The 27,088-nt window shown below is 36.3% G+C and overlaps 3 protein-coding genes across 5 annotated transcripts in view; 2 read left to right on the top strand and 1 right to left on the bottom strand.

Moving 5' to 3' along the window:
* Positions 1–55: 55 nt before the first annotated feature.
* On the bottom strand, positions 56–8,918 carry LOC110170385 (uncharacterized). The gene is made up of 15 exons (XM_055151958.1): positions 8,423–8,918; positions 8,070–8,141; positions 4,195–4,311; positions 4,007–4,120; positions 3,814–3,867; positions 3,651–3,713; positions 3,436–3,534; positions 3,233–3,343; positions 2,844–2,933; positions 2,655–2,735; positions 2,265–2,404; positions 1,630–1,789; positions 1,142–1,240; positions 930–1,058; positions 56–371 (listed from the first exon to the last, which is right to left on the bottom strand). The coding sequence occupies exons 1-15, from the start codon at positions 8,916–8,918 to the stop codon at positions 181–183; spliced, it is 2,016 nt and encodes a 671-aa protein (XP_055007933.1). The 3' UTR covers positions 56–180.
* Positions 8,919–10,007: 1,089 nt separating this feature from the next.
* Positions 10,008–13,081, top strand: dusp12 (dual specificity phosphatase 12). Its single transcript, XM_020936103.2, has 8 exons — positions 10,008–10,146; positions 10,779–11,037; positions 11,187–11,300; positions 11,499–11,617; positions 11,694–11,781; positions 12,094–12,179; positions 12,468–12,547; positions 12,811–13,081. The coding sequence occupies exons 2-8, from the start codon at positions 10,781–10,783 to the stop codon at positions 12,952–12,954; spliced, it is 888 nt and encodes a 295-aa protein (XP_020791762.1). The 5' UTR covers positions 10,008–10,146; positions 10,779–10,780; the 3' UTR covers positions 12,955–13,081.
* A 145-nt stretch (positions 13,082–13,226) lies between these two features.
* The window catches only part of greb1l (GREB1 like retinoic acid receptor coactivator), a 43,575-nt gene continuing 29,713 nt past the window's right edge, over positions 13,227–27,088 (top strand). For all 3 annotated transcript variants that reach the window (XM_055151693.1, XM_055151692.1, XM_055151694.1), the window contains exons 1-2: positions 13,227–13,556; positions 13,865–14,016. The gene's annotated coding sequence lies outside the window, so the exon portion shown is untranslated. The remainder of the gene's footprint in view (positions 13,557–13,864; positions 14,017–27,088) is intronic.

The raw sequence follows: 27,088 nt of genomic DNA on the forward strand, positions 1-27,088 counted from the left end.
ACTTTGAGAATCCAGCAGACAAGATCTGTTTTTCATGTATTTATTTTTGGTGTAATTATCCATCTATACAGGCATTTTTAGCATACAGATCAACGCTTACATGTGATCACGCCATAGAGGTAATATAGTATGGTGTTTATGCTCATATCCTTGCATTAGTAATACCAGTAGATAGCTGTTTTATGCGGGACACTGGAGCCAGACTCTGAGGGAGTTCTCTGGAGGAGGAGGAGGCGGGTCTCTGATCACTGTGACAATGTTAGTGACGCTAGTCTCCACAGCGACGGGAACACTCAGAACCACAGGACGAGGATGATTCGGTCCAACCAGAGCAGGCAGGTCTTCAGTCACTGACACGCTGAAGAACAAAGCTGAAGGAAAAATAAAGTTTAGTAAGTACAACTGTCATTATAGTGTATATCTTGTCATTTTTGGTTTGGGTTAATTGTCACCCAAAACTATTCTCCCTTATAAAATATATTTATTACACAGTTCAATTGCCAACTTCATCATGGTATCAGATCAAGGTATGCCCACTGTACAAATAGTAGCTCCAGTTATGGTGGCCATGTATGCAGCAGTAAAAATATCTGTACTAAAAAATGTGTCATCAAGGAGATGTTATTACTTTGCCTGGAAGGTTCCAAAGTATGGAATTATATATTAAACTTGTTCATCTTGCATTTATTAATTGGGTTTCATGCCATATTGTGGAACATTCCTGGAAAAAGAATTACATCTCCATGGAGTCGAGATGTCAAATCCTCCACTTAGGCTTACACTGTGCACACTGTACACAGGCATTCATCTTATTTACTTTGATTACTTTCTAAGCAGGATACTATGGCATATTTATAACACTTTTGCTTGCTTTGACAATCTGTTTTTTCTAATATACCATTACAATTAACAAGATATTTGTTGCTTACGTCCAGAGAAGACATAGTGCTCATATGTGTTGGCCTTCATTGGGATGGGAGCAGTCAGGGCAGAGGTGATGGGCACAGGGAATCCCTTCATTGTCACTTTAATCTGGATCTCCTGACTCAACAGCACCTCTAAACAATAGCAGGTTAAACAATAAAAAGTTAGATTCACATACATTTTTTTACTATTTCTACTATTTGGTGATGGTACTGACCAGTTTGACGAGCCACTTGTGTATTCATAAACCCTCTTGGAGTAATACTACATGCAGGAATATTAGATGATGGGAAAGTGAAACGTTGGATGATTTCACCTACAAAGAGACATGGAAACATTTACTTATTTAATGAAAGTATTGTATTGTGACTATTTAAACTAAACTGGACTAAACTAGATATAAACAGGATATAATGGCAAAGAAATGAATCAAGGTTTTTGTTTTCTATTTGATTTGATTGTTTCTCATTAAAAACAAAGGTAAATTGCTCTTGCCTTCTGAAAATAAAAATTAAGAAAAATTAATTATCAAGTGCAGTAGAAAGATTCTTCCAAAGTCAAGGTTTTACTGACAGAAAATTGACTCTAGAGCCAGAAATTAAAAGTCCAAAACTGATCACTGACTATTTGAAACCATTACATTACGATTAGATTAAAATATTATTAATTGCACTGCTTTATTTTGAACACCTATGTCTCACATACCTCTCCTGAAGAAGAAAACTGTCTCGGCTCTGCTCACTGTGGCTGGAGCTGACAAAGCTGCAGTGAGTCCTGGAGTCAGTCCTGGAAACTCATGGGAAAGAGGTTTGGGAAATCCAGGCTCAAGGATGAGGTTTCTGTCCAAACGCCAATAAAGGTTCCCCTGTAATAGTTTTGAGAGTAACGAAGTGGTGAATTATATTTACTTTTTTAGATAAATTGATCTTCAAAGTAAGAAATTTCATCACAATGTATGTTTTGGTTTTATTTTTATTTTGAGTTAAAACTACTCTTACTTACCACAGTATATGTCTATTGCTCACTGTTATTAATCTAAAATGTATACAATGCAAAAATCTTCAGAACTTACATTTTATATATAGGTTGTGTAATGACACTAATACAAAAACACAATTCTGACTTTTTGTGTAAACATTTACCCAGTAGTACATGAGTGGATATACTTTTTTTTTTATACATTTTTAATGTATATTTATTTGGATGGCTACTTGCTGCTACTTGAGCAATATTATTTTGACACAAGTAACTGAACAGTTATTTGATTCTTTGATATTTTGTCCAATCTTCTCGTGTCTATCTAATATATTACATTCCACATAGACAAGGGATGATTTTACCTTAAAGACATAGACATTTCCCTGACAGTTGCTTCGAGTGAAGACGGTGTCGATGTGAGATGGGATGCCCAGAATTTTGGATATGCTGTTCGGGTGACTGATGTAATGGGTCTCTGGGTCCACTGTCCAGAACAACTCACCTACAAAACAAGAAATTAATATGATGGCATTACTTGTCTATATTTGACTGGCCCACTAGTTGATTTCAGATTTCAGACAAACAAGGGTGTTGTTTTCTGAAACCCAGCAAAATAATGTATAATTAATTATTGAAAACAAATTAAAGGTACACTATGAAAATTCTCTAGGGGATTTTCTGCCACCTATTTGTTACCAGGGAGAGTGATTAAATATTGGGAAGAGCATGTGGAAAGCTAGCCTCCAACTCACCTTTGAAGATCACAATAGTCCCGTTGCTCAGAGCCGTCAGCCCACTGATTGGAGTATCACTGCACAAGTCATCCACCAATCCTGTACAAACCAAAACAATAATACAGTCATTATTAACCAATCACTAAATATTCTAAATAATATTTTACATGCCAATCTGATCCTTAATTGAGCTGAAGTTGTCCTCACCTCTCTCTGGAAGAAGAGGCAAGCCCAGAGCTGCAGCAAGATCATGGAGAGGGTTTGGTCTGGGCCTTATAACAGGTGGGACAATCATAGCTGGCCAGAAAGACACATCAGAAACAATTTTTAAAAATGCTTTCTATAATTACAATTAATTTTATGGATTTCAAAATGGAATCTCACAAAAATGTTACTTTTTATTATATTAACAATGTGAATGCAACTCTCAAATATTATTTTGTTAAATTATAGTCTCTGCATTGTTTAGTTTGATTTGCAAATATAGCATATTATAGCTAGACCTATAAACCTATACAGTAAATTACTGTCCAGTCAGGAACATGATTTATTAAATAATGGTTAAATAAGTGTATATTTTAATACAAGTCCAGTACCTGGATTTTGTCTCGGCACAGAAACTCCAGCGTGAGAGAGGACCAGGTGAAAGTCCATTTTTCCTGCAGATCTTGGAGGAGGAGGGTAGATGGGTTGTACGGGCACATGGGCTGCCAAGAACAAACAGAGTAGAAGCTATGATTTAATAAATAATGTAACCATTCATGTATAAATATTTGGTGTTCAGATATCAAAATCCCACCTTGTACCAGTGTTGTTTGTACACCAGTGGACACAGGTCTTGATGGTGAAACTACAACACACTTGGCTCCTGTTTTACAAGAGTGTCTAGCTGCAGCCACTAAAAACAGCCAAAAATTCAAAACAAACATACAGTGATTTACTAAAATAAATACAGAATGGACAAAAAAAAACACAAAACAACAAAAAAAAAAAAACCCAAAACAAAACACCTACACAGTAACTTCTCCTCACTTTCACTGTTTGACCTCCGCCTCCCATTTATTGGCCTGTGGCTCCCTGAAAAATACACACATTTTTAATGAAGAAATAATCAGTAGGGGATTTGTTTAGGCTTTTTATTTTATTTTTTTGTGAAACGCAGGGGTCAATATCTCACCTCTAGAAGTGACTCTTGGAGGTACATACCCTTTCTGTTGTGACACTCTGGCATCTGAACAACAACAACAGGTTATAAAACTACTACTAATGCCTAAATCAGCATGAAAATATAAAAACCCTTTAGTGACTATCAACACTGCCAATCATTACAACGCTATTTAATCCCCAGAGTAGTTGTTTAAGAGCTATACCGCATTGCAGGTGATAGTCAGGACAGCAGGTGTTGAACTGGACACATTGAGGGTCACAGTTGCACAATCGACCACGAACGAATGGCTCACCACAGCGTCCACTGCAGGACTGAGCTGAGGAATACAAAAAAAAAAAAAGTCAGTATTTCTTCATGGACCCTCCAAGGTAGTAATTTGATTCTGTCTACCTATAGTGCACACAGCCTGGAAGTCCTGGCAGCACTCATTGTGAGAAGCACACTGCAGGTCGCATGTGCACTGCTGTCCTCTCGAGAAGGCCTCTCCACAGCGACCCACACAAGTTCCTAAAAGAGGGATTATAAATATCATGAAACTACATGTAAAATACTAAGGAAAATATCAAGAACTAAACCTGGACTAGAACAGAATTTAACCAAGTCATATTTTTATAATTTTTTAATGTACAAAGTCTGACTGCAACTACAACTTCTTGGGTGAGAAGCAGCAAGAGTGAAACTGAAATATAATTTTGCAGTGAGTAATCATTTTGGCTATTATCACTCCTTTTATTCTGTATGGACCTTTTAACTGGGAACACATTGACTTAAAAGACCATAGATAGTTTTGAGACTCTGCTACTGAATTACAACAGCAGGGAATCTCCCAGTATTTATGACCATTAGTCCATTCAAAGTTTGCCATATACTTTGCCATATACATCAAAAAAATCACCATTCACCAACATTAGTAACATGCATATATATTTTGTCTACCTGGTTTTGCAGATTCAGCAAAGCCCACAACCAAAGCAATCAGCAGAAAACTCATCATTTTCATCATCTTGTTGCCGGTAGCTCTCCTTCTCGTCTCTGTCCAGCCAATGTGTACACAGCACTTTTATACATGAGACAAAGCATCAGACTGGACCTGTTTAATGACAGCACACACCCTCACACACTTGTGTCACCATCCCACGCTACTAATAAACAAACCACAGGAAGATGTGACACTGTTTTCTATCTCACATCCACTATCCAACTAATCCAGACCATTACAAAAGAAGCTATTTGAATTTGGTTACCCAGCTGCTGCTTACTTAAATACATTCCTGAATAATTGTTACTTGTTCCAGACAGGGCTTAAAATTTCCAAAATAAATAGTGATCACATGACTGCCACATGTACCTCCATCCATTGTCTTTGTCAGTGTCAGCCACATTTAAGGCTGACAATTGAAATGTCACCACACAAAAGTCAAACCGCATGACATCAGGGTTCACAGAAGATGGCAACACAACACATTCAGTTCTATTTAATGGACAGGATGTAAAAAGTGCCTTTGTTATGCTGTGCCATTTTATGTTATCATTTAATCAAAACATTAAAGGTGCACTATGTAACTTTTCTAGGGGTCTAGATGTAGAAGAAAGAGAAGAGAGAGAAGAGAAGAAATTCTATGTGAACCAAGCAATCCAACCAACCAATCAGCCTTAAAGGACATGTCCAACATTCAATGGATCCAGTGACAGCAAAACCTCCATGAATTACTGCTGGAGAACTGTACAAACTCACATCACCTTAAATTCTATTAATGTCAGCCTTGTTTATGGCAATTTTAATGATGTAATACATTTTTGGTTGGCTGGTCCATTACATTCAGGGCACTTTGCACGTTTTACACCAGATGCCCTTCCGGACTGGTCATACTATTTAGTAATCTCTCTGATTGCAGTGTCACAGAATACCCAAATTCCCCGACATATATGTAATGAACTGCTTAATAAGTTTTGTCTTTTGTCAATCTGGAGCATTTTTATACAATACCTTTTCCATTTAAAAGCTAAACTATATAAGTTTCCAAATTCGTTCTTAAATCTGCATATATGTAACTACACTAAGTAGCCTACTATTTCAAAATTACATACCTGCTCTCATGGTGAAGTTATTGATTGAACTTGGAATGTTTCACTGTATGGCATTAATTAATACAATTAGAAGTGTTAAAAAAAAAAAAACTTGACAAACATGTATTCTTATAGTAAATGCATGGGCTCACCTCTCCAGATTTTACCTTTTACCTGTCACTTGGCATAGTGCCATGACCTGCTTGTCTCTTGAAGAAAAGTCTAATACCATATAACATCCCTCTCCCTGGAGACAAGAGGATGATGGACCCTCTAGTAGAAAAGTTACATTTTGCATATTTAATGGTTATAGTTCTGGCTATGCCATAACCTGAATGTTTTATTGATATGAATGTCAGGTGTTGCAGGGTGGTGGTGAACAAGTACTGTTACAGTTTGAGGTCTTATTTTTTTATTGTAAAGTCACTATTACATACTTTAATTTCAGTGGTCATATATCTAGCATCTGCCTGGGCAGACAATGTAATTGAAGTAGCCTATAAAACTTTATTAGTGCCACACAGTGTGACAAAGCACAGACTGTGGGATGGACCAGACTTGGTGCATATTCAGCCATCCGACAGACATGATGACATTTAAAGAGCATCTGGCGAAATATAAATAAGTCTACTACACACCACTTAAAGTTCAGCTAAGGACAATTAAAGTAGACTCTATTCAAGAAGGGTAAACAATACAAGTAGAAGATGCAGCCAAATGTTTAAATTAGACTACACTGTACACCCTATAGTGGTTCCCAATGTTAATTTTATGATGATTATTTATGTTTTTATTTGTTCATACTGTGATTTTAATGTCTTTCTTATTCTGTAAAGCAATTTGAATTACTTTGTGTACAAATTGTGCGATACAAATAAACTTGCCTTGCTTTTCTACCAGCAACCCCTATTTGACTTGTGGATAGGTTTGCAAGGTGTTCGTTTAGGTATGCAAGATTTTAGCTCAGGTAATCATTATTGCTCTACTGTAATTATTATAAACTGACCGTAAAGGGGCAGTTACCATTCCATTCCTTAATTAAAATGTACACTATTTATAAACCCAGTCTGTACCTTTGTAAAAACATCTGTGGACCCCCATATGAATTTTTGGGGACCCAAATTTTGGGTAAGGTTGGGAGTGACTGACCTAATGGAAACAATTATTACTAAGTTTACTGAAGATACATTAAAACTGGTTATTGTTTGTTAAACATTGTTGACCAATATGTTGTTTTTGAACAAAGAGTAACATTACACAACGTAACTCATTTGTATAATATATAATTATTTATATTTATTATTATTAATATATTTGAGTTTCAGATCTGTTCTCCATTTTATACACAACATAACTAGGAAAAATGTAAACTGTTTAAGTTACCAAAAAATTGACAGAGTAATCTTAATGCAAAAAATAGTGTTACTCACTGTATGTAACTTTACTAATCTGCATATTTGGTAACAGAATTTGGTAACAGAACTTACAAGAACCTTGTGTTTTCTACTCTATTGTACCTATGTTGCTAAGGTAAATTTGGGCAATTTATTTCCTGAGTCGCTAGACTAGCTGCTGCATTTGCAAATAAGAAGTTGTGGGCACTTCTGACTCCTGCTGACTCTGACTCTTATTGACTTACATTGTATTGTGACCTTGTCATTTTGGTCTTAAAATGTTTGTATTAACCTGCTCTACATGATCCTGGTATTTTTATTTTACTGTTTTGTCCATTAAAAAAATCCTATTATGGAGCCTGGCTCCAAATTCGCCCCTAAAATATTTGAAAGTAACCCACATCAATCTGTGCCCTGTAAGGGGTGATGTTCATGATGTTTTTAAAGGGTCTTGAGATGGTCTTTAAGATTGATCTAAAAAGCCTTTCTTTTGTGGTGTATAAATATGTATTTCAAAGCTGGCTATGATATCTGAAGCCAGTGTGTCCATTTTGGAATCTGCTTCTTCAAACCTGTATCTAAAAGCTGTGGAAATGTCTTTGGATGTACCTTTTGCCACTTCTTTGGCCACCTTTTAGGCCAACTTTTGAATGTGGTGATCATCTATTATATATAGCTTTTGACACTTGGACACTTCTGGCCATAGCTGGTCAAACACTTTGGAAATTAACTCCTTCACCTTTATGCCAGGAGAGTCATAGGAAATCCAAGAAATAACACTATCAATTATTAAATTGACCTTACTCTCCTGCCACGTGTCTGGGGTTGGGTTTTTGCCTCTGAGTGGATGTGTGGGCTGGGCAAATGCGTTGTAGACTGGAGAGCATGTTTGATAGTCATAATGTGTAAGTCACTCTTGGGTGATAATACCGGGGTCATGTTTCATATGGGCTCCAGATGTTGTGTGTTCTGGGGTGAAGAGAAGACCCTGGGGAACAATGACCTTTCATTTTGTGTGTTGGAAACTAAATCTATATTGGACAGTAGCACAGAGTTAGGAGTTACTCCTATGCTTCTGGGTATGTAAATCTGAGATAGATAGGGGAATGTGACTCTTGGGCTGTCTAATATGATGTTGTGAGGGCCACGATGCACACTCTTTGGTTTGACTGACAGAGGCTCCAGTTGTTCAGGTGTGTCCTTAATCTGTGGATGGACTTCAACCTGTTTTATAGCCTCCTTGTTGCAGGTGTTTTCATTTGTCTGCTCACTCTTTTTAAAGGAACTGATCATTGGCTTAATAAGGCAGACTATGGCTTTGAGATTTTTCTTAGGTGTCTCATAACTGTCAATCTCCACAAATTGAAAGATGTTTCCATTGAATTTACTGTGAGACAGATTGCTGTTGACTTTAGCCATCTCCTCACATTTTACCAGTCCAAACAGCTCGTCCAGAGAATCTTTGTTTTGCTGTAAGCCCAAAATTGACTCAAAACCTTCATAGAAGCTTGAGTTGAGTTTGCCCTCCACAGGTTCCAGGGACAGCAAAGGGGGTAAGGCTGGAGGATACTTGCCATTCTTCAATGGAAAATGAAAGTCCTCAAGAGCTTCAATAATTTGGTCTGATGCCAACTCAGTGATGTCCATAAACATATCTATTAGCAGCTCTCTGACTGGCTTACCTTTACAAGGTAAAGGTAGCATTCTCTCCATGTAGTTGAGGATTAAGGTCTGTATCTTCTCCTTAGAGATGATTGGCCTGATTGTTTTTCTTTGGATCCTTCAGTAGTTTTATAGACTACTATAAAACTAAACTTTATCATTTTGATCAACATCCTCTTTGACAGAAGTCTTGTCCTTTGGTTGAGGCTATATATGGTCTGTTTTCTTGAAGACTTTGTCAAACTTGGCAGCAGACTTTCCTACTTTACAAGTTGGGGCATTGTCTGATATAAGGGGAAGTCTGATATCCTTTGAGATCTCACTGGTCTCACCAGATAGTTGTGATAGACTTGGTGTTGGCACTGTTAGTGGTAGTATTGAGTAGTAGTAAGCTAATTTACCTGTGACAGACAATGTTGCTGTCACTGATGTCCATGAAAATTGGGTAAAATAGCCACAAATTTGACTAAATTAAAAGTAACGTTACTTCAAAAAAGATATTTCTCAAGTCGAAGTAAAAAGCAGAAGTTCAAAAAATTTGTTTAGTAGCTACAAGTAAAAGTATTCGGGGAAACTACTCCTCAAGTAACTTAAGTTAACTGGACAAAACATCTGATTTATCATTTAAAATTAATGCAATTATGAGGATAAAACATGAAATAGTGCTCGTGTCTGGTATTTTCACAATGGGAAGAAAGTATAATATCTGTAAATAGTGTACTCAAGTAAATGTATTAGGTCATAATACATTAGGTCATTGTAATGCTTGTGACACCTGCCCTACACTCAGTATATATAACGCGATGATTTAGGACAGTTATGAGCTATTTTCTGAGCTTTTTCAAGTGATAAATACAAAAATGTTGGTGGTAAAGGGAATAGTCATAATCATAATCCACGTAGTCCCACACGCGGCATTATGCGATTTTCCTTGAGAAACGGATTTAAATTATATATTCTTTTTAGTGGTGTTATTTACAGTTCAACTGACACGTTATTTTGAGCTAAGATCATTTGTGATGGATGCACCGGAACCATGCACTAGTTTTGTTTCCCGTACGTACTTTTATAAAAACGGAAAAGCTCTCCACATTTCCTGCATAACATTGGGAGAGCACACGTTAGTTGATGTAACTTGCTTACTTTATTGAGTGATCTGCCCCTAACAGAAGTTTTGGGAGTTTTATGAAAACGTTTACGGGTCGCTAGTTCTGTAAAGGTAAGAAACATACATGGGGTGGAAAACGCGTGTTTAGCATTTTTATTATTGGTGTTATTCATAGTATATCTGTAAATATCAGTAAATAAATATGTATTTAAACTGTAAAGAAATGTGTATTTATTTGAAGTAGTGGAAAGAGCACTGCAAATTACAGTTTCTTAGCTAACATTTACTCAAACATAAGTACAAGCATAGAAAGTATGGGTACAAGGTGCTGTTACCAAGTAGAAATAAAACTGCTTCTACTAAAACTAATATCTACTACTATTTCTATTTAATATGTTTTATATCTATCTATCTATCTATCTATCTATCTATCTATCTATCTATCTATATATATATATATATATATATATATATATATATATATACACACAAACAATACTAATATTTATTTATTTTCAGATTTTAGCTCAATTTTACGTTTTGCATAACATAACCAGTTTAAAATTAATTTAGTTGTTTCAAAGCCCAGTCTGCATGTTTTCTCATCTCTGTTCAATCAGTGCAGGCAATGTTGTGTTTTTACCATGGATCTATTGAAATAATATTGTATAACAGGAAGCTGAAGCCAATGATTAGCTATGTCTGAACACCAATCTGTTTTAATTTTGATCCCTTCTCTCTAGCCATGCTCCTTGTGACCAGCGGCTTATATATCGGCACTGCAGCTGACCTGAATGACGGACAGGGTTTGGTAGGAGCAGGGGTGACTCATGTCCTGACAGTGGACTCCACAGGACCTCTGCTCCCTCCAGACTCTGGACTTTGCACTAAGTGGCTCAGTATTCTGGATGAGGCCACCTCTGACCTCCTAAGTCACCTCAATGAATGTTTCCTGTTCATTCAAGGAGCTGTGGATGGAGGAGGTGCTGTCCTAGTTCACTGGTAAGACACATGTAGCCACCTCCTTTTTTTTTACTAATCTTACTTATTTTAATGATCTTTGATCTTTGATCGTAATCATAAATAAGTAATACATCTTTATACGGCACTTACGCATTGTTTATAAATTTGTTTGTGGCTCTGTGTGTTAGTCAGGCTGGTCGGAGTCGTAGTGCCACTGTTGTAACTGCTTATTTAATGAAGAAATATCAGCTCAGTTTCACCGAGGCCTATGACAAACTGAGGAAACTGAAACCTGATGTCCAGTAAGTTTACATGTTTCTTCCCTCAAAATTATTAAATTAGTTCCCTGGTGTTTTTCAATAATGTGGTAGCCCAACATCATCAAGCTTCTTCTGTTAAAACTAGTGAACTGTTACATATATTTTTTAAAATTACAACATGCTGTCAGTAACAAATATACAAATTTAAGGTTCAGTTTTTTTAATTTATTTTATTTCAAGGGTCAATCCTGGCTTCGAGGAGCAACTGTGCCTGTATGAAAATATGCACTGTAATGTAGACACATCCAGTCCACTGTACAAACAATACAGACTGACCAAGATCACAGAGAAATTTCCAGGTACCATCGGTTAAATACACGATTAAAAAACATGTTTTTTGTGCAGTTTTTGATGTTTTGTTATTTTTTGGAATAGAGTTGCAGCATGTTCCCAAGGAAGTTTTTGCAGTTGACCCAGCAAATTTGTGCTCTTCTGAAGTGTCATATCGCTGCAGAAAATGTCGGTAATGTCAGTAATTGAATCCCAATCCAAGTAGTGGCTTTTGAGCTAAAAAACTTCTTTCTTTCTGACCCATCACAATAAAGAAAATGGCAAATAATATTTTCTCAGAACTCTGAATTAGATTATGGTTTAAATTATTTCATAAATATAAAAAGTACAAGTTGTTAAGACATATATGAATTAATCTTAGAATATATATGTAATGTAAAACACATTGATGATGTGTTTATTTTTCACTTTTTCACATTTGCATCCAATTGTACTGTTCAAAGTTACATTTATACATTAATTTGGTACCTTTGTTCTTTGGCAGACGAACTCTCTTCCGTGATTCAAGTATTCTCAGTCACTCAGTAGGAGATGGTGCTTTTCAACATAAGAAATCCAGTAATCTGTCAGGTAAGGGTCTGATGTCAACAGACATGAGATTGATTCCACAAGATGCAATTTTTGTAGAATTTACAGTACATAAATCAATTAACAGCTTTGTTCATAAATACTTTTTATTTAATTTTTAAAAATCAATTATTATAATACTGCATTCTTAGGTAATGTAGTAGTCTAATGTAACCCATATCAGAGGATGACTGGTTGCAAAAATAGATTACTAGATTGTTCTCAAGCAAGGGAAACGCTTAAGATTTTTGATCTTCTCTGATGTAATAATTGCAATATATACATTTTCAGGTACAGTGCAGTGTACATCTTACTTTATTGAGCCAGTTCAGTGGATGGAACCATCTTTACTTGGAGTCATGGATGGACAGGTAACATTTAAATGGTTATAATTTGAAAATTAATAAAGTAAACCTGACCTTTTATGAACATATTATGAAATGTAAGTGATTCGTTTGTGGTTATAGTTTTGCAGTTCCTATTTAAGTTTTCTCTCAAAAGTCTGCTTCTAGACTTGATATTAAATATATAATAATAAGTAGATTTTTGTTTTGTTTTTGTTTAATATTTGTTATATTTTGCAAGATTTTTTCACCCCTAATCAAAATTGTTTTTTGTTTTTTTACCGGTGCAGCTCTTATGTCCGAAATGTAACTCAAAGTTGGGCTCCTTCAACTGGTATGGTGACCAGTGTTCTTGTGGCCGTTGGGTCACTCCAGCATTTCAGCTCCATTGCAACAGAGTGGACGAGATACGACAGATCAACCTACAGAAATAACATACATAATAAGTAGTTTATATGGTTAACAAAAATGGAAAATGTAAATAAAATACATGCAGAGATTTTTAAATGAGGCCATTATGTCAAGTATTTTTTCAGAAATTAAGTAAACTATTTTGAACTATTTGCTTTACTGTCTAATTTATGGTTTTCTACAATCCAAAATGATTGCATTTTTAAGAAGTATCCACACTGATAAGTATTATAATGCAGAGCAAAAAAATCAGCATATGCGAAAGCTAAATATGTATTATTCCTCCATTATTTACCTTGTGTTTCTGAGATATCATATTACATTTAAAATCAACTTGAGATTTTAGTTTAACACTATATTAAAGCTGGACTCTAGCTTTTATTTTTAGTGGCCTGTATGTGCTACGTGACGAAGTTCAATGCTTCTCTAACCTATACTGCTCAACAGATGGCGCTGTTCCTCTATTTACAGCTGTGACTCAACTTGGAAAAGACGCATGAGCTTGACTTTTTTTTTTTTTTTTTAACTTGCAACTTTTTAACGATTGCTTCGAAGACACGAACGACTACAAATGAAGTACATGCCTGGACTCTTGAATTCACTACATGTCATTAATTACTGCAAAGTAAGTTGTATATCTGGATATTTAAAGGTAACACTTGTTCTTAATTTAGTAACAGATGGGCCGAACCAAGTCAGCACTCTGGGTGTTGACACAGTATGCTGTTGTGCCGATTTGCTATTTTATCATTTATAAATTTTGAGGTCATTTGCGGCTTTCACCTCGCTTCCTCTTGGTTCTACCGCAAACTTAATATCAGTATTGTAGGTTTCTTAAATTGAGCTCCAAGTTGAACTTTAGCTTATGTGCATCACCCAGTTTACAAAAGATTACTTTATAATTCTCGCTCTCCTTTTTTTTTCTCTATCTAGAATACCCGGCTCTTCTTTGCGTCACTTGGCAGTTCCCTGCGTCTGAACATCAGCTGTGAGTGGTCAACAGAGCAGAGCAGCGACGCAAGGCAAAACAGCCATAGTCTCACCGACTCGACATAACCGTGTGATGCTTCTTCGTCCTTATATCCGTGAGTATCCCGTCATGTCTACTTTTGTTCAGTCAAAATAGCAGCCGTACATCACGCGCCACGATGGTAAAAGCTATTGTATTTGTGTGATGTTGCGCGCACTGCCGCCTGATGTTCCGCGTGCAAAGCGTGGAGGTTTAAAGTTACTTATGTCGCTTATGTTTCCGTTTTAATTTAGGAATCGTGTTTTAATCTATACATCTTAATGTTTGATTTATCATTCTTCCTAGATTTGGGTTAAGTGTCTGAACCTAAATTTGTTGTTGCATCCAGTAAGCTATTTTATCGCGTCAGTAATACCCAAAACAACAAGGATGATTAACTAAAGAAAAGCAACCGCATTTCAGTGATGTTGATCAGATTAGATGATCAGTTTGAATATGAAGCCCAGTTTGCAGTTTTGGTCTCAGGGACTAATAAACCATCAGGAAATTATCAGCCCCATTATTTGATTGATGACCTGATTAATCATTGTTAACAGGGGCATGTCTTGTAAGACTATACCTTGTGAAAGTTCCCTGGGGCAGATGTGGAAACAGGCTGCAGCGGTCGAGATAGACCCGTATCAGATCAAAACAATGGCCGTATACATCTGTATTTGGTGGTTTGTCACTGTAATTACAGGTGAACCAGTTTGCCCTGACTTCAGTTAATCTCCAATTGACTTCAAGTAGTTATTTAAGATACCCATATAAACATAACATACAAACAACTAATGGAAATTTCAAGGTAATTTATTTGGACTACAGGTACAGTATAATGGTAATGGCATTAGTCTGTAACAGTTGCCCTATAGCACACAAGTATTACTAAAAATAGTAATAGAACTTGCATTAGATACATTAACTGCAATAGTATTTTTATTAAACATTCCTTTTTATATCAATGATCAGCAGTTATTCTAGTAGTAGTAGTTTTTTTTTTTAATTAGTTACTGTTTATAACCAATACATAAAACAATAACATTGTTGACATTTCAACTTAATGATCAGTGCTATTGTTTAAAATGCCAAAGTTAACCCTGTCAGAAGCTTTGACATTTCTCACATTGTCCAAATTCATAGTCGGGCTTTATTCTGATCTTAAGCCTAGAGGCAAACAGGTTGTACAGTATCACGCAGAGCTCAGCCCTTTCAGAGTCAATGTGCGCTCTGTTGAATGCTCTGGGTGGCCCGGCAGGCTCAGAGCATGCGCTGCCCACGTCACTTAGGCCAAAGGCTGCAGGGGTCAGGGGGCTCTGAGCTGACCATCTGGCCCCCGGGGGTTGGTTTCCTCACTGGCCACCATTGTTCCTTCACAAACAATTGAGACTTAATCTGGGAGAAGATAAGTGAGGGCCTTGTGACACCACTCACACCGACCGCATGCGGATCCCTTTAGCCATGAAGGAGGGATCTCATTTTGGTTAGGCTTTGGGTGCACATTATTCAGTTTTTAATTTATTTAATTCTGACTGGGTGAGCTTAACAAAATGTATCAATAATGTGACCTAGTATTTGCCCTTAGCTTAATATTTTTAACACAAGACAATAAATTGATTAATTGATTAATCATGCATAGTTTGGCTTTCTGGTCTTTTTTTTTTTTTTTTTAAAAACCCAACATTTTTGCTTACATTTACAGTCATGAAAAGGCATTAATAGTATTTCTAACATTTGTAATATCTTTGTCTTAACAGAAATTATAATGCTTTTTATAGACTCAAAGCTTTGTGCATTATTCATTCACTCTATCGAATTTTGAAGATGAGCTACAAGTTTCCTTTCTATTGAAAGATAGCTGTGAACCCACTTCACTGACAAATGAAATTATGTCTACCCTTATAAAATGATAGACCATTTCCTCAATACTCTTACTTATATTTATGTATCGTATGAAATCCCTGAGAAAATTAGATTATATAACATTTTAAACAAGAAGAAGAAAACCTAAAGTTCTGTGATCCAATCCAGTATGGCTCCTAATGACCTCTGTAAACCCAGCGCAGTTATGATTATTTTTTGTCTCCACTGCTCTGCTATAGATAACCCGCTGTGATGCTCAAAGGATGTTGTTTTCTAAAAATACAAGATGACATTTTTCACATTAAAGTCTAATTCACTCCCATTTGCACATACATCTCCACGACAACAGATTGATTTATTAGTCAGTATCATTTTGAACTCTGCAGGTTTCAGCTCAGGCCGGACCACATGTTTATTCAGTTGTCCTTTTGTTTGCTTGTTTTTATTTTTCCTGTGAGAATGTATTCTGACACGAAACAAGGCTACATTTGTTATCCTCACACCTTGCATTATTGTTCTTTGTTATGACAAACCAGGGTGTGATGGAGAACTGATCCATGTGGAGCCATAGCTAAAACACATATATATAACAATTGATTTCCAATGCAGAGGTTTCAGTTTCCCTTTACTTTGCCTAGCCGAAAACATATCATTTTAAAATATTGATCTGAGAAAGGCAAAATCCTTGACATGCAACAGCCGCTGTAGATCAAAGACCACCTCAGGGACTGATTAGTTGTAGTTGTGTTAGTATGTCTCTTGATTTTATTTTAGGAAACTAGGTGTTGGCCTCTTAATTTTTGCAAACAAAACATTGCCAATGTATGTGTACTATTACTAGTTTTAAACTCTTACTTTAATACTGATTTTATATACAACAATTATAATAACACATTTTTACTGTGATTTTCCTCAGAAATCACAGTAGTTTCTTTAATATTACAATATGGAAAAAATAAACAACTAGCCAGAAAAGGTCAGGTTGAGTATCGGTATGGTACAGTTTTTTGTTTTTTTTAAGTGATTGTCATGATTACTAACTTATTATTGTACAGTTCAACATTTCCTGTGTAACAAAAGATATAGATTTGTGAAAGGTAAATCAACACGCAAGACCATATTAAGAGCATGTTTTAAATTTTTTTATTTCAACAGCACACATTTTTCATTACAGGCAGAGTCCTAAAGACCAAAACCATTTACTTACTATACTACAGCACATTTATTTATTAAATAATTTACCAGCTGGATCAATTGAGAACATCCTCTCATTTACAGTTATGACCTGGCCAAGAAGCAGCATAATATAGCACAAGCAGAATGCAAGCTCTAACACATCAAAATCATGCATTGTAAACTGAATCAGTAAAACATTTGCAGGTTAAAGTGTTGAAAGCATGTGCGCTGATCTTGTGAAATATTCTGTATTGAGTTTTTAAAAGCAGATGAACTCTAGGCTTTAAAGTAGGTGGTTCCGGTCACTTGCTGCAGAGAACTGAAATGAGAAGCGGCAAAAAGCTGTGTGGACTTTAGGAATGACCAGGTTAATGTAGCTGTTGGACTTGAGTGTGCGACTGAAGCTGTGGATATTTAGTAGTGACATATGGCTTAACTTTATTACTTTTATCAGTTTGAATATTGATCCGTGAAAGGAAAATCCTTCAAATGCATGGAACACCAGTTCCTGGTTAATTATGTGGACCAATCCATAGCTTTATCCTTTCTGAGGGTCGTCTTAGTGAGCCGGATATGTCTTATGTGTTGTACAGATGGCACAGAGGCAAAATCCAACTTAAGAAATCACTATTGTTTTACACCTTAGCCCCGACAGTTGTGGCATCATCAGATTTTGATTTGATAATTTCACCAAGGTTTATTTTGCATTACAACTGTCAAAAAAAGTACGTCTACATTAAAGTAGTGATATCAGTAAATAAGTAAACTACTCATACTTTCACATTTTTAAATGTTAATGAAGGCATTTGATTTTAAATGGGATATTTTTGTTGTTGTCCAAATTTACAAGACATCAGTTGCTAGCACTCCAATTGTGAAACCCTGATATTATATTATAATTTTAAATAAAGGAACTGACCAGGGCCTATCAATAATGATGGGCAACGTTTCAATTAATCTACTATAGTATACGTTCATTTATCATGGATTGAGCAGAGATTATATTTCATCATTGTTCATTTAAGAGATATTTGTAGACAAGTCTTTATTTGGTACTTTTTACACCCCTAATACTCTTTAAACTGTACTTTTTTATTGAAGTCCAAAATGCCAAGAACACTGTGTTCACTGTGCTTAATCAAAAGAACGGAGTATTTTTTTTTTTTTTTTTTTTTTTTTTTTTACTGTTGTACCAGCAATGACAGGATCAAATGTTTATCTTCGCCAAAGCAAGAAGCTGGATCTTAAGACTCTTGATCTGTAAAACATAGTGTACAGAAATGCGTTAGGTTAGGTATATTCTCTCCTTGTATGCGGTGGTCAGCTTTGGTACACTGCCATGCACAACGTTTTGATGCATTGTCACAAACAGTAACAGAATGAGACCGAATGGTGCTCTTCTTCCAGTGTGCTGGCAATTAAACAGAACCATCTTTTTGCAAATGCAGCAAGTTTGAGCGATGGCTAAGGCCTACTGAATGGTATGGGCAGCTGAGGAAGGAATTTTTCTTAATTTTTTGACCTTTTAATTATTATTGAATTGCATGAGATTTCTTTCTTTTCCAGTCTACTCTCTTGGATTAGACCTACTCTGGTAAGCTTCTATACATATTTACACCCTTACATTTATATTGTATAGTTCTTTGAATTAAAATATAAGAAATAATTGAAGATATTTTTAAAAACTGTACTGTCTAAAATAGCAGTCTAATAAAGCTAATGGTACTCATTTGTATTAGATAATATACAACAAATATTTGTTGCGACAAGATAAGTATTTGCTGAGACTAGGTAAATGTCACTTTTTCAATAGACCCCAGGAGGATCAGTCTGAAGTACATCTTAAGGCAATCCAAATAAACAAATATGATGCTAATAATGAGCAGTATAAAAGGTAGAGGTTATCCAGGGACGCGCTCGCTCTCTTGAACGCTCAGTGCTGTAGTGATGTGGGAATTATATGCTTACTGTATGAAGGCGTATGACACACTTAACAATTGGATCATTAAAACCAATCGCACAAAGGCCCACAACCCCTCCCCCAGCGCACACAGATGTCAAAGGTCTGTGACCTCTTCCATTTATGTGCATTGATCCCTCTGTTCGGGGGTGGGGCTTCCTTCTGAAAGCTCCTACCATCAGCTGTTATATCTTAGTTTCACCTGCAGGAAGTACATCCAGTATTGCCTCCAACTTCTAACTTAGTATTTGGTCATTTAAAAATGCATGATATGTATTTCACTTTAAACTCCAATCCTACCTCTACAATTGAAGAAAAATGTTTCATATATTGTACTGTTTGCAATTATTCTTTGTTTTAAAAGTCTATGCAATGCTAAAAAAAAAAAAAAAGATCATAATATATCATAACATTTGTCATTGTCACTGTATCGTACTGTCACTTGGGAGCATTATTGACTAAAACAAATGTAACAAATTTTATAGTTTTATTCCACGAATAGAAATAATGAGATCCTACTTTGCAGTATATTACACCTTAGACATTATTCCTGTGAATTCTTGTGTAGACTCAAGTATATCTACAATTACACACAAAAGTGTAGAAATATTATCTACTCTTTATGGAAATATTACAAAGCACTTATGTCCACTCTTCCTGCAGCATATTGTTTTTTATGATGGACAATATTCTGGATTATAAGTAATAATTATAATTGGCATACTTCAAAGCAATAATCTAACTTATGATTTATATTGGTCAGCACAAAAATGCATTTTCCTGCTGGTAAAATATCACTTATCACTGACATTTTGGCTGACCTGTCTCCTCTCTGATGCCTGACCATGAATTTGTTGAGGCTCTGCTTCACACCCACGTGTTTATGACCCGCTCAGGAATGAAGGGGAAAGGAAAACGTCATGTGGATCAAACTCCTCTACTCTCCTCCCTTTAAAAAATACCTTTCAGAACAGCTGCAGCAGTGGCAGTAGAATCATTGAGGTACTGCCAGCCAGGATCACAGTACGTTACATGAAAGCCAAAAGGATCTGAACATCCTGGTCTAATGTTTTTTATGTCTGTTTGTGCTGAATTGAAATGGTGACACTGTTTGCTTGCTTGGATCTAAACATGCCGGACTGGTTGTATCTGTCACTACATGCTCTTGGTTGGGAACACAGGAATCTCTACGACCACAGCAATTGTTTCATGTAGGACTGAAAGAATAAAAAAAACTAATTGCTAATATTCCTGTTTAGATTTGCCCTTTGTTTTTTATGTTTTTTTTAATCCAGACATGGTAAAAAAATGTTTGTAAGAATTAACTGTTGAGAGAAGACTAAAATCAGTATCTTTAGTGCATTAATATTTGAATGAATAGATCACAAAACATTTTTAAAATACATTTTATTTTTAAGTAATTGCCACTTCCAACCAGGCGAAACTTTAACATTTCTTGATCCACAAGAGCCATGTCTTCACAGAAGCTCAACAATTAGCTGTTTTTTGTTTTTTTACCTCACAATGCTACTAAAAATCAAATAGAAAATAAATATTTGAAAAACATAGCAAATTATGCAGATTTGCAGATTTGCGTATATTCTGAAACTGTATAGCACCTTGTTAATTATTGCTCAGTAGGTTAAGTTAAAGCATATTTTACAATTATTCCTATACTAGTTAATGAGGCATACAAAATATACACCCAATAAAAGGATTTCTTTCTCTTCCCACCATGTGTTTGGTGTACTCCTCTTCCACATCAAAGCCCAAATACTTTCCTGACAGTAATAGATGAAACTTATCTGAACGTGCCCTGGAGTCGTCCATCAGGAAGCGTGTCCAGAGCAAAGTCAAAGGGTCAGTGAGACCGGCGCGAGTGGTCCATTCGCTTGGTGTGCGTGGGCGGGGGAAGTGATGCTGCGTCAAGGTTAAGGAGGAATTTCAAGCCTCTGTGGCCTGAAATGAACCCTGCAGTAGCTTTACCAAACAATAGGAGTTAGAAAAAACATCCGCATCGGTATATGGTCATGATGTAATTGTAACATTTGAAAGGATGTGTTTTTAAATTTTAATATTTCATTTATGTAATATATAAAATCACAAATTTTGAAGACTCTAAGTCAGTAATTCAGTACAGGGGTGTTTGAGGACATGATGTTTGTGTTTGAGCATAGAGCTGCATTGATCAGAAAAGCACAAAAACAAGTTTCCCAGTTGTCATAATGATACTTTGCAGTGACAATGCTGAGGGTGTTCTACATGTATCTCTTTTAGAGGAATGCTCAGCAGTTTTCATGGTGATACAGTGCATAAATTAGCAAATACAAAAATTTAAGTTTTGAGAGTCTGAAGTTTGAAAGCTCAAGAAAAAAAATACTAAATGTTTCGGTGTTTGAGCTTCAACTAAAACGGTCAGAGTGACCAACTGAAAAATTGGCTAATGCTTGCAAGCTTGTGACTCTAATTTTATGTGTAAGAGACTTCTTTAACAACACATTTAAAAAAGCTCAAATTAAGTCATATTTGAGTAACAGAGCTTCTAATAGCAGAGTAGTGTTTTCATTGTCAACAATCCCTGGGGGTGTGAAGCTATCAGCTGCATGGTATCAATTTATCTTTTGATTTTATATTCATGCCCATTTTTTATTGTTTCTCCCCAAATAATCATTTCAAATTTCTACAAAGAGGTAAAAGGAAGAAGGGAGAAAAGTATTACTTATTACTAGTCAGTTTAACCCTAAAACTCAATATTTAATGTGTCATAAACTTAAGGGTTACGGTTATTTTTCAAACCTAACTGGCCATAGTTTTCTTTTAACCTGGATAACTTCAGACTAGACCCATGTCATATTTCTTGCGGGTGCTGTGTGTGGAGGGGCTTATGATCCGAAAAGTGTCCCAAGTTGATCCGTGGAGTGCACTTAGGAAAACCATATCCTTGTCCTTCCATTGAGAGTTGGAAAGCCTCCAGCTGAGAGTCCCTTTTGGCTGGACTCTGTTGTTATGGAACAGTGTGTTCTCACAGTCTCTACCTTCTCTCATGCCAATCCCAGCAGAACTGGGGCCCGAATGACTGCGCGTGGCTTTTATGTTCTTTTAAAGGGTACACCGTGTGCAGTAGTAAAATATTCCAACAGAGATAATAGTTGTTAGGCTGTGATAATGATTGTTTAAATCATTCATGGAGCTATCGGCTTTCAGATAAGTGATAAATGGGTCATCACACATTAACCTGCCTTTGTGGTGAGTTTCATTGCATAGATGGGTTATGAGCCTCCCAGACGTTCCCTGTTGGAAGCTTGCCAAATGTGTGTTGATGATTGAAGTGATATGAAAAATAAACTTATTATGAATATCTGTTCCTCTCAGTTTTTTTCATGCACAGTTTTGAAGCCTTGTATATTGGTTTATGTTTACTTCATTATATGTAATTGAGTTATTTTTATGTGTTGGTTACTTTGCATATTTATATTTGCTTATTCAATGTTTGTTATAGGGCTGTAACTTGTTTAAATTCTTCAAATTAGTATCTAGTTGAGACTCAGACATGGACTTGAAAAAAAAAGGACTTTTCTAAGTTTGGATTATTTGGATAGTTTTAGTATTGATTGGTATCTGGGTATTGATACTTTTGACCATACTAGGCCCTTGAACTTATTACTGTATTATTGCCCTACAGACCGCAACGGCATGTCCTCATCTGAACAGTTTTGTGCCCAAGCTTACAGTCCCTATCAGTTTGTGTTGTTGTTTTGGGAGGGCAGTGAGTCCATAGACAGCAGCTGGACAACCTGGACAGCTCTCCTCATCACCATAGCAGCAGAAGTGATGCCTTCTGTGTCACATATCGTCCCAAACTGTGGCTCCCTGCCCATGCGCTTTTGCATCAACAAACCCTAGACGCCACATTCGCCCACTCCTCTGTGTTGTAGAAATCACAAGGTGAGTTTGTGTGGATACAGTCCAGTGTTGGTGTAGAGGAGAGGGCTGCTTTTCCATAGGTGGTCTGTCGCGGTCCAAGGCTGCTGTGACCTGGGCTCTGAGGACTCTGTGTTCCTCTATGGCAACGGAGGTCATCCTCTACTCAGCTTTTGTCTGCTCTGGGATTACTGGACTGAAGTGAATTTTCAGAGAGAATGAGAGAGCAAGAGAGCAGAACAAAGACAGTACATCATATCAGGCTATACAGTATCTACAGTACATTCACTGTTTGGTGAAACAAAATGGGATTATTATTCTGAGTTAAGTGTGCTATGAATTCCATCATCATTCCATCATTGTTACATGGATACTTACACAAAGACATACTTTTTATATTGGAGTAATTATTATATACATACTGTACTTTAAATGTGGACTATGAAATTTTGGTGAAAGGCCCACAACCTGCTTGGTCGGGGTTTGATGTTCTTTTGAAGATCATGCTTTGTATGGAATCTTATCATCTTGCTTTTTGCCCAATGTATCCTTACTGTGAGCTGGTTTGCTTCTTGACCTGATGTCTTCATTTGTTTGTCTTCATGGAGATAAATAGATTTAAACTGATATTGTGGAACATTCATAGCAAGACAATAACATATCCACAGAGCCAAGTCACATGGTGGAAAACCTCCAGAAAGTTACATATTGCTCCTTCAACAAAGCAAAACCCTACAAATACTATAATCATGCTACTTGGTATGTACACTTTTGTCATACAAATGATGTAATATTTTGTAGCACAGTACTAATATGAATGTTTTTTATGAATTCAAGGGAAGAAAACCACTTACATAAGTATGCCCCTAAAATACTGTAATACAAATTTGCCTATTACCCTATTCAGTAAAAACAAAGTAGTTTTAATAAAGCTGATTGGCCTGCTCTGTTAGATCCTTGCAGTTCGTTTTCTTCAAAGAAAGAGAAATGGCACCAGAGTAATATGAAGTCACTGATCTCTTATTTAGCTTTAGCCTGTATTGTCTTTTGGCCTTTGCTGACTGTCACATCTGCCATCGACCAGTGGGATCAGAAGTGGATGAAGTGGCACCCACCCAAATAGAGACAATTCTTTCTCTTGATCCTGGTCTGTGTGTGTGGTTAAAGCCTCCTACAAAGCCCCGGTGCGCTCCCATTGTCCCAGAGACAAAACAGTGGCACTGGATTTAAGTGTAAAGGTCCCATCACCGGGGGCAACTTGGTGCTTAATAAGTCCACACATTGGGACATTGTATGGGGGCGGAGGGGCAGGGCCAGGAAGGACTGCATGATGGATACAGCTGATCGCCCGGTGAGGAAGTTTAGAGGCAGGACATGACCAGGGTGGGGGTGCTGGTCTGTCGGGACTTTTAGGAGCCCCTTTGTCGCGGTGTCACTCAAATGGATTCAAGGTGGTCAGGAGTTCTCGGCAGGATAAGAAAGGAGAGGTCCCTTTGTAAGAATTGGCTGTCTTTCTTCTGTTCTCTTCATGAGTGCCCCTAGCTGAACACAGGGAAATTCAGTCAGTGTGTGAACTTTTTAGGCTGCTGTGTGAGTGGATGAGCTGGTCTTTGTTCTTGTTTCTTGGCACCATTTAAGCATAGGGCTTTTATTTTGAAATTTAAGGTATAAAGATCAAAGATGAAATGTAGATGTTTTTTCTTCCAAAACTTTCTATAGCTTTTAAACACTGATCATTTTGCAAAAACATAAAATGATATATAGCAAGGCAATGGCTGTGTGTGATTAAAACTGTGTACAGAAACATAATAAATAGTAGTTGTTCAACTAACTGCGGCAGTGGTTTTACTTAATCTGGATTGTTGGACTGTTTTAATAATTGATTGGACTGTTTTAATAGTAATTGTAGTAGTATTTTTAGTAGTAGTTGTACTTCATTCACAGTCTTTCAATAATAAAATAATGTTATGTAAACAACCCAATAAAAAGGTACTTAACATTTACATTTAGAGTATTAAAATAGAGTTGAAATGACCTGCTTTGCCCCTGACGTTAATCACTTTTTTTTTTGTTCTAACAGTTATATTGTTACCTGAATAATTACAATGATTGATTCACTGATTAATTTAGTCATCCTCTAGTAGAAGTGGTGGTAGTTCTATTTGCAGTAACAGTCTCACCAGTAGCATGTTGTCCATCTTGAATCTAGGCATGGTTGGTCTTTAGATCCTGGACTATGAATCTGACCCATCTGTAGTGGTGTCACCTGATAAGACCCCGTGTTTTGATTGCATTGGCCCCTTCGACGTGATCCATTGCTCTCCTTTTACACCCCATCACAAACAGGGCTGTCCAAACAACGCTTTACAGCCAGGACAAGGCCTGGTCAAGAATCATCAAAGATCCACCATGGCATGAGCAATTAGCCAAGGACCAGATGTTGGAAAGAGCAGTGACATTGATAAAGTGTTTTTGGATACAAGAATGCAATTAATTATGGCATCAAGTAAGCTCTATTATTTAGCACTCAGAGGAAGAATCTATGAGGCTAAAATCTTGTGGTATTCAGTGATTCAGTTGGCGTTAGCCATCAAATAGAGCCAGCTGCCTAGTATCTGACCATGTATTGATGTATCAGCTGTTTGTTTAAAGTAGCAATTGACAAATTTACATAGTTACACATAAACATAAAATTACATAAAATTTGCATAGAATTACTTAATTGTGTAAACATGCACTAAAATGTATTCACAAACTATAATTGGCTTTTCTAAAAATAAAAAACATAAATAAATCGACTTTCTCACAACATTAAGCTGCCATGCCAAGTAGGCTTTGGAGGAAATTAAATGTTCCCCTCTCTTGAGTCACTATTTCTAACTACTTTACGGACATCAAATTTGTACTGTATTGGATATGGAACAATTTCAGTGGCATTTCATACATACTCTTAAAGGTGTACTATGGATTTTTCTGATGGGGGGAGTGTACCACCTGCTTGTCTCCATGGAGATGTTATTGCTTTCCCTGTAATGTTTCACACAATGACACTAAACTTATATATTACATTTATTCAATTACATCTCTTGCTGTAATTGCTTAACAATACCTTAAAAACATGCATTCTTACCGTGAGTGGGCTTGCCTCTCCTCAGATCTGACCTGTGTCTGTAGGAGATAAATATGTATAATGCAGTCCATAAAACATTCCAGGAAAAACTGTAACTCTAACTCTATCAGAAAAGTTACATTGTGTACCTTTTAAATATTGTGGCACAAAAAATCTTGCACAAATGAGTTAAACAATTCAAAACAAATTGCTGGGAGATTCTTTCCCGTTGCCTCTGCGTGCCCTTTACCATTGACCTGCGTGTGACCAGCGCTCTGACAGTTTTACAGTATGAAATAGAACTCATTGTTGTCTTATTCAATATGGTGCTGCTGAATAAGTCCATAAAGGCATTAGGGTCCTGTGTGTGTGTGTTGTTCTGTTGCGGAGGTGAACTGGAGCTCAACCCGGGACTGTGTTGTAAAATGCAGATAGGGTTCACTGACAGGGCTCTGAGTTTTACTGCACAGCCATGAAGAGCATTGTAAACTGTCACTCATCCTTCACTTTCATTCAGTTATCAGCAAAGGCATCTGAGGGAGACCCATGATTCACCCTCACTGCAAAGGGTCAAATGTGATAGCTCATCACTATGCCGTATATAAGAGCCATTATTCACGATTTATAGTTACAAATTCAGAAACACGACATTGTTAATGGTGTTTATGAACAATTTATGCACTGAATATTACATCATTTAAAATGAGTTTTTTTCTTGTGACAGACAAAATGGTTGACACATTAATATAAATGGGCAGATTGAACAGTTGTAGATTGACTTTTAAAAATACCTTATAATCAATAAAGAAATACTGGTGCTTATTGACACAGAAGCTATATTTGTCTGGGAATGACTTGTCTACAGATTAAAAGTGACTGTATTGTAAATGTGTATATTATTTCTCTATTAAGCGTATCTTTTCATGTACATTTGCTTTGAGAGTGTAATTTGTTTTTGTTTAATGTTGTAATTAGCATAAATCAATGCCTTAATTACAAACCCTGCATATTAGTCTAAGTAAATGGAGAATATCTTCATTATATGCTAAATATGCATATGAACCTTCACCATACAGCTATATATATATATATATATATATATATATATATATATATATATAT

This window comes from Boleophthalmus pectinirostris, unplaced genomic scaffold (genome assembly GCF_026225935.1).
Source record: "Boleophthalmus pectinirostris isolate CB_2022bp ecotype Guang Dong unplaced genomic scaffold, ASM2622593v1 HiC_scaffold_16, whole genome shotgun sequence".
NCBI lineage: Eukaryota > Metazoa > Chordata > Actinopteri > Gobiiformes > Gobiidae > Boleophthalmus > Boleophthalmus pectinirostris.

Excerpts from the sequence above, each read along its gene's own strand:
- dusp12 (XM_020936103.2), top strand. The coding sequence starts at position 10,781 with ATGCTCCTTGTGACCAGCGGCTTATATATCGGCACTGCAGCTGACCTG. Across the intron at positions 11,038-11,186 it reads GGTGCTGTCCTAGTTCACTG|TCAGGCTGGTCGGAGTCGTA; the intron begins GTAAGACACATG and ends TCTGTGTGTTAG. Across the intron at positions 11,301-11,498 it reads AAACTGAAACCTGATGTCCA|GGTCAATCCTGGCTTCGAGG; the intron begins GTAAGTTTACAT and ends TTTTATTTCAAG.
- LOC110170385 (XM_055151958.1), bottom strand. The coding sequence starts at position 8,918 with ATGTTTATGGACATCACTGAGTTGGCATCAGACCAAATTATTGAAGCT. Across the intron at positions 4,121-4,194 it reads CCAGGCTGTGTGCACTATAG|CTCAGTCCTGCAGTGGACGC; the intron begins GTAGACAGAATC and ends TGTATTCCTCAG. Across the intron at positions 2,736-2,843 it reads GCCTCTTCTTCCAGAGAGAG|GATTGGTGGATGACTTGTGC; the intron begins GTGAGGACAACT and ends TGGTTTGTACAG.